The 7,804-nt window shown below is 47.8% G+C and overlaps 1 protein-coding gene across 1 annotated transcript in view; it reads left to right on the top strand.

Annotated features, from left to right (window-relative positions):
• The first annotated feature begins 6,868 nt into the window (after positions 1-6,868).
• The window catches only part of ADIPOQ (adiponectin, C1Q and collagen domain containing), a 1,126-nt gene continuing 190 nt past the window's right edge, over positions 6,869-7,804 (top strand). Inside the window, exons 1-2 of the mRNA XM_009077236.1 lie at positions 6,869-7,079; positions 7,468-7,804. The exon at positions 7,468-7,804 is cut by the window's right edge and continues 190 nt beyond it. Of these exons, the coding sequence (XP_009075484.1) occupies positions 6,869-7,079; positions 7,468-7,804 (548 nt within the window). The remainder of the gene's footprint in view (positions 7,080-7,467) is intronic.

Genomic DNA, 7,804 nt, shown 5'->3' with positions numbered 1-7,804 from the left:
CTCCAGGCACACAGGCTTGGACAGCACCAGAATAGCACGGAGCAGCCTGCCAGCCAGCCTGCTGGACAGCATAAACAGTTTTTGCCATTTTTAGCAAAGTGGGGAATGTGTGTTGTTTCTGGAACATGCAGTATCCAGGGCCAGAGGAAAGACAAGGGAACAGCCTGGCATCCCGGGGGAATAGTGAGCCAGAGCATGGCAGGGGACAGATCCCAGTGGAGGAGGCAGGGGACAGATCCCAGTGGAGGAGCCCCAGCTCCAGGGCTGGAGGGAGGAATAGCAGTCTCGGGAAAGGACAACCAGGGGGACAAGGGTTCCCATGGACTGGGCTCCATGGTTGTGCTGGCTTGACCCCACTGTGAGAGGACAGTTGTGGGCAGCTGAGGGCTCCTTCCCTGGCCCCTATGGCACAGATCCTGCCCATGGGGCCAGGCTGAACTAGGCAGCCACCAATCTTCTGCCAGGGCAGTCATCCCGAACTCCCTACAGCCAAAGCAGCTTTCCACCCCTCAGAACAACACCAGCAGGGATCGTGACTGTGCTGATGGAGCACAGCTGATAATGAGCCTCCTGATCTGTTCTATTCCTGTTTATAGATAGCTAAATATAACTTCGTGCATATTTTTAATTCTCAGTGAAATCTGCGATCCACAATCCATCAAGTCAGTTTTATGTTTTTCATATTGGCTGTCTTGCACCAGATCCAAGAGAGAAAACACATCCAGGCTCAGCACAAGATCTGTAGCCAAGTTAGGTACAGGCAGCCTATCCTGCACTGGAGAGCTGGTGACCATGGAGCAAAGTCTGTATTGCAGGACTTGCAGGCAGCAGCTTTCCCTTTGCCAAAGCACCTCTTCACCCCAACCAGAGCTGCTGCCCCTGAGCACCACATCTGTGGCCACTGCTCGGCCAGCCCACATTTTTGCTTGTCACCAGATGGAGCCAAGTGATACAGGTGGATTGTACAATATCTCCCTCTGCAGCAGGAACAGGAGCCAGCACTAACCTGCAAACCTGCAAACCAAGTGTGTAACACAACATAACCTCAAGCAAGTGTGCCAGGGGTTGTATCAGCTGGTTGTACCTCTGGAGATAAACTCCTACCCCTCTTCTGGGAAGCAGGGTAGTGTTTGGAAAGCTGCTTGATGAACGACTGAAAGGTTTATTACTGCAATATTTCCCTAACAACTGAATTGAAAGGCTATGAGGTAATCACAGCACTACCTGTTAAACATGCCGGGTCCAATTCTCAAATCCTGGCAGCCTAACAAATACCCCAATTATACATTTCAGGGTCCAAGCTGAGAGATGACATGGAAACCAGCCTTGTCTTGCTCACACCTGGGGCAGGGGCAGCTGAAAACCTCTCGCTCTACTGCAAAAACAATTCCAATTTCAGTTTCAAGATCCTGCTCCATTCATTGCTCAGGAGAATTTGCCAGAAACATTGGCATCGCACACACACAAACACAAAAACGGCTCTAGAAAATCACTGTCATATTTAACTGGGGTTGCATGAGGGAATGTTATAAGTCTCACCATTGCATGGAAAAACCATCACCCAATAAAAAATAAAAATATTATTCAAATGCTGGACTAAGGGCTTAACCAAAACAAGGCAGGCAGTGTGTAGTTGCCCAGCAGATCCTCCCTTCTGCACCTTCTCCTCAGGCTTAAAAATTCACCCTTGCTGACTCCCAGCTCTATGTATAAGAAATTATTTGTGTGTTCATTTATACATCTCTTTAGTCCCTCCAGATAGCTAGGTCTTTAAAACAACTCAGTTATTCAGAATACTGCACTGCTGGCATTCACTTGGATGAGTTTCCTCTCTCACAAGGACACTAGCTCCCCATGCCCAGTTGCAACAGCACACATCACACTATTTTTTCCTGGTTCAGTTTTGTGAATCCAGGTTTGCCAAGGTCCTGCCTAGCTAACCTTGAACTGCTCTGGAGCAGCTGCAGAGCAAAACCTCTACTCGCTGAGGCTGAACCTCTGTTTTGGAAGTAGACAGACACAGGGGAAAAGAGACTTTGTTTTGTCCTAAAGCCAAAAAGCACAATAGGTGGAAAGCCATCTGTAGGGCCGAAATTACTCCAGTGATTTACAATAGCGCTGGCACATGCTTGGCTGCCTTAAGAAGAAACTCCCTTCAGGCAACTTTGCCCTTCTTTGGTGCAGCAGCAGCCTCCAGGAAGGAACAGCTCTTGCTGCTAAAAGGAGAAGCCAAAACTTGTCACACAATAATTCATTTATTAACACGTTGAAAAACCCATGTGAGTGCATTACTGCAGGGCTGGAGACACACTTTCTCCATCAGCCACTAACAATATTTCCCAGACTGAGAGCAGCAGCTTGTGCTGGATGAGCCCAGCCCAGGACGAGCAGCCTGTCACACAGACTCTCCAGCAAACGACAACTCTTCCAGTTCTTATCCAATTCCCAAACTCATCTAGTCCCTGTAAGGCTATCTTCAAGCTATCCCAGTGGATTATATAAGTGGTCCAAAAGTTAAGTGATGTCCAGGAAAAATTAATGGGAAAATCCAACTTTTAAGTCAGCATGCGCAATAGCAAATGGAAAATGCAGTGTCTGGGCTGACAGCTCCCTGTGCCCTTAGGGATAGCAATGCGATAGCCAGACTTCATTCTCTAAAGAGACTTCAGCAAGCCAACTAGGACTCAAAGCAGCTGGTAAGCACAATTATTTTTTTTTCCTCTTACTAAGTTCAGGACTTTCTCTTCTTTGGGCTGAATCAGGCAGAATTTCTGTTCTCAAGGAGTTTCCTTTCTTAGGGTTATTCTCATAATAGGCAGAGAGTATTTTAAACCAAGAATAGCTGATCTCTGTTAGATTCATACTCCCCTTTTTGGAAACACTATTTAGAGATCAAAACTCCTAAATCAAAAAGTAGTCAGGAGCAACAGTGAAAAACCACGTAGTTGTAACAGAGAGTACTGCACCAGCACCTTTCCACGCACCTCTTCCCTCAAAGACTCCAGGGAAGCTTGGGTTTGCCCCAAGTCTTCCTGAGTCATACCAGTTCCTCTCTGGAAACCTGCACCACCCAGATTTAAGGTGGGAGCCCCCTGGAGCAAGTCACCACTGGAATGTCAGCAAAACCTATGCTACGAGTAATTACAAAAAGAGAAATGTTTGACATAAGCCGAAGCCCTGTTTAATACCCTTTGAGGAAAATACTGTAGTGGGAAAACAGCTGGATTTTTTGTTCTGTTTTGCACAGAAAGGTGTGGGGGTTTTGAATATGTAAAATTTATATAGTGTTACCTGAAATTCAAATTCTGAATCATTATGTAGCACTTAGGAATGTCATTGTTCTTATGGATGATACACTGGTTTCTGCTGATAAACTTGTAAGCTTCATATAACACCTATAAGCTTTTAATATAGCAGCTGCCAAGGGAGTAAGTGAAAGCCACCAGCAGAACTGAGTTCATGTATTTATTGTCCAAAAGGTATTCAAATATAGCAGGTTATTTCATATTACATTGCTGAGCATCAGATGGAAAGCCAAAAAGAAATGGGAAAGACAGAGTAAAGAGATGTCACACCGAAAACAGAGTTTAAACTCCATATTAACAGGCACAGTTTAAGATTTCCCCTTCGTCAGACATACTTATGCCAGAGAATTACTTTGCCTCTCAAACAAGCGATAAACCTGTGCTTGAGTCAAACTGTAGTTCTTTCCTTGCACATCACAGTGCCTGTCTCATGAGAAAGGAGAAGTGTGTGATGTGTGTGCACTGAAGAGCTGCCCCAGGATGCTGGGGGAGGGCATAGCTCTGAGCCCTCTGGAGCAAGCTGGTCGGGTGGCTGCCAGAACAGCTCCCTTCAGCCCTACTTTGGGCTCCTCAGACCTGCACCACTTGTGATCTTACAGGACAGGTTTATTTTGCACCAACAGAACCCCTGGCTCTGGGGCACACTGCTGAATTTTAATGATATTTGAGTTCTAGGCAGCATATGAGAAAGCAGAACTAACTCCAACAAAATCGCCAACACATGGCTCAAAAAAATACAATTTGAGGCAGATTTTTATGGAACACTACCACACTTTAATGAAGTTAGATGTCTCCTCCAGGCAGCCTGTGTTGATTTTGGAGGGGTACATACATGTACCTGAGCTGGAGGTGACCCAGGCAGGGAGGCACAGGAATTCCTCTGCTCAGTGCTGACCACGAGGGCATGGCAAAGGGGCCATGTCACAGTGTGCCCATAGGAACACCTTCGCTGTCAAACCAAGCCACTTTCAGGACTGATAGACATCTGTTTCACTGGTCCACCCTGGTTCATGGACAATCACTTCACCTCTTGCTGTGAAGGGGCATTTCAATTCCCAAAGTGCAGGGACATAGGAACAATGCCTAGGGCTCAAGCTGTGGTCACAGGACCCCAAAGTTGCCCCCGAGCCAAGGCCCTGGCCCCACTGCAAGGTGCTGTGCAGCCACTGGGTTGCTGGAGCCTGGCTGGGTGGGCATGGGTTTGGGAGTTCCCTGGTTGTGTGTATTAGGCACTGCCCACCAAAGTCATTAAACAGAGCTTTGAAGTTTTCTTCAAAGCCCCCTCAGTATCCTGCAAAATCTGAAATCATAGCAACCTCTTTGCTACTGTCATGGTTTAACCCCAGCTGGGGCTAAGCCCCACACAGCCACTCATCACTCTGCAGCAGGATGGGGGAGAGAGAATTGCAATAGTAACAGTGAAAACACTCATGGGTTGAGATAAGAACAGTGTAATAATTGAAATAAAACAGTAGTAATTATAATAAATTGTAATGAAAAGGAAAATAACAAAGAGAGAAAAATAAAACCCAGGAAAGACAAGTGATGCAAAGGAAAACAGTTGCTCACCACCAACCAACCAATTCCCGTCCAGTGCCCAAGCAGCAGCCCCGGGCCAACCCTGTCTATGGTTTATAGCTGAGCATGATGCCATATGGTATGGGATATCCCTCGGGTCAGTAGGGGCCAGCTGTTTTGGCTGTGTCCCCTCCCAACTCCTTGTGCACCCCCAGCCTCCTCTCTGGCGGGGTGAAGAGCATAAAAATCCTTGACACTGTGCAAGCACTGCTCAGCAATAACAAATACATCCCTATGTTCAGCACAAATCCAAAACACAGCTCATACTAGCTACTACAAAGAAAATGAACTCTACCCCAGCTAAAACCAGCACACTTCTTTAGCTTCCTTTGAAGCAATTACATGAGAGCTAGTAAGACATTATTTAAAATATGACATTTAAATAGCTTGCCTAGGAAAATCAACCCTGCAAAGGAATTGCTCCAAAATATTATTTTTCTTGGAAATTACAGAGCTAAGGGACTCTAATGGCCATGCTGTTACTCACTTTTTATTGCCTATTATGCCACTTACAATGCTTCTAACAGGATACCTTTATTGTTCCAAAGTATAAACTCTGCCCAGGGAGCAGTATCAGACAACAATGGTCATTGAAAAATATCTGTGTCCTAAAATCCTGACCCAAAGCCCTCCAAGGTTCCACTGATTTCTGGGAGCATCAGAACAAAGCCAGGCTGGTCATAGAGTGTCACCACCAACCTGGTTTTGGGTGGCCACACTAATTGCTTTACCAGCAAAGCAACTAGGTTAAAAAGAAATACAACCCTAGAGTGCCAAAACACTGCACAACTTGTCTTCCCACAGTCAAAAAACATAATTCAGGTGGGAAAAACAACAGTATCATAATTTCATATGGTGGCTCAGAGGGGCTAGAAAGCCTGGCTGTGGTTTCTGTTTGTGTCAAGTAGACCCAGGTCAGCAGGCTGTACATGCAGTGACAAACCACCTGCCTGGCTTCAAGGCTTTAGACAGCTCGCGACAGTCTCTGCCAGACGTGTACCTTCCATCAGCTGCTCACTCACCCAAGCAGGATGTCATGGTTTAACCACAGGCAGCAGCCAAGAACCACACAGCCTCTCACTCGGATGGGGGAGCGAATCAGAAGGGTAAAAGCTACAAAAATTCATCGGTTGAGATAAAGACAGTTTAATAGAGAAAGCAAAAGCTGCACACACAAGCAAAGCAAAACAAGGAATTAATTCACTGCTTCCCAAAGACAGGAGGTGTTCAGCCATCTCCAGGAGAGCAGGGCCCCATCATGCGTAATGGTTCCTTGGGAAGACAAACGCCATCACTCCAGATGTCCCCCCTTCCTCCTTCTTCCTCCCCCCTTATATACTGAGCATGATGTCATATGGTATGGAATATCCCTTTGGTCAGTTTGGGTCACCTGTCCCAGCTGTGTGTCCTCCCAGTCTCCCATGCACCCCCAACTCCCTTGCCAGTGTGGCAGTATGGAAAGCAGCAAAGGCCTTGACTCTGCGTAAACTCTGCTCAGCAATAACAAAAACATCTCTGCATTATCAACTCTGTGTTCTGCACAAATCCCAAACATAGCCTCATACTAGCCTCTGTGAAGAAAGTTAACTCTACTCCAGCACACAGGAGTCAGGGCATATTGTGGCTAATTGAGCAGAGCTTTGCACAGAACTCAGCCACAGATACCCTGGCGTCTGCTGCATTGTCCTGAAACATCTGTGCCTGTGCAAAGAGCACGTGAGTGCTGGAGGATTAACTGGTGCTTGCTCCTCTCTGCACTGGATGTGCTCCCAGAAGCCCATCCCAGTTTGGCTCATGGAGCTTATGCCAACACCAAGCTGGATGCCCTTGGGGCAAGCAGAACTGCTTTCCTTCAGATGTGGTGACTCAAACTTTAGTCTTCTGTGCCTCTCCATTATTCCGGGGTGGGGGTTTTGCTCACTTTTTTCCCCTATTACCTATTAATCTTTGAAGTTAACAGTGTTTGTCCACATCAGGAACCAACGATGAGGGGCCCAACAGGCTTCCTGCTGTGCTTGCTGCTGCTGGTGGCCCCTCATTGCACAGAGGTGGCTGCCCAGGATGACCAGCCTGACCCCAAAATGCCATGTGCCAAATGGATGGGAGGAGCACCTGGCTACCCTGGCCACAACGGGATCCCTGGCCGGGATGGCAAAGACGGAAGAGACGGACTAAAGGGAGAAAAAGGAGACGAAGGTTGGTGAGGAACAGGTGGTATGTCAATGCTGGAGTCCATGGGCAGCCCCAGTCCCAACAGGCTTCATGTCTGGTGGGTCCATGCCTGATCTTTGTCCAGATGGCTTTTGAATATCTCCAGGGCTGAAGATTCCATAACCCAAACCAAAGAGTTTGGTGTGGTGGGTCTTTTCCCAGTTAATGATGTTTTTTCAGACATGCTGCTCTCAGCAGCTCTGCACACAGCTGGGGGGTGAGCAGGCAGCTTCTGGGGGGTGTTGAGGTCCTTGAGCCTTTCCTCAGCTCTAAAGAGATCCTCATGCTACAGCCCCCTCTGCATTTCAGGCCACTGGGTAGCAGCTGCCAACACAGTGCAAACACAACTACCTGTCCCCACTCTGTCCCCCAGGTGCACAAGGCCCCAAAGGTGACCCAGGCGTAATGGGAACCCGAGGATTCCAAGGGATGCCCGGAACTCCTGGAGCTCCAGGGCAGAAGGGGCAGAAGGGTGAAGCTGCTTTTGTCCAGCGCTCTGCCTTCAGCGTGGGGCTGACGGAGCGAGCACCTCCGCCCAACGTCCCCATCCGCTTCAGCAAAATCTTCTACAATGAGCAGAGCCACTACGACCCCAGCACGGGCAAGTTCCTCTGCAACATCCCTGGCACCTACTACTTTGCCTACCACCTGACAGTCTACCTGTCAGATGTCAAGATCAGCCTCTTCAAGAAGGGCAAGGCAGTGATCTT

This window comes from Acanthisitta chloris, unplaced genomic scaffold (assembly GCF_000695815.1).
Source record: "Acanthisitta chloris isolate BGI_N310 unplaced genomic scaffold, ASM69581v1 scaffold34996, whole genome shotgun sequence".
NCBI classification, from domain to species: Eukaryota; Metazoa; Chordata; class Aves; order Passeriformes; family Acanthisittidae; genus Acanthisitta; species Acanthisitta chloris.
Note: the sequence above shows the minus strand (reverse complement) of the source record. Positions and strands in the feature narration are given on the sequence as shown.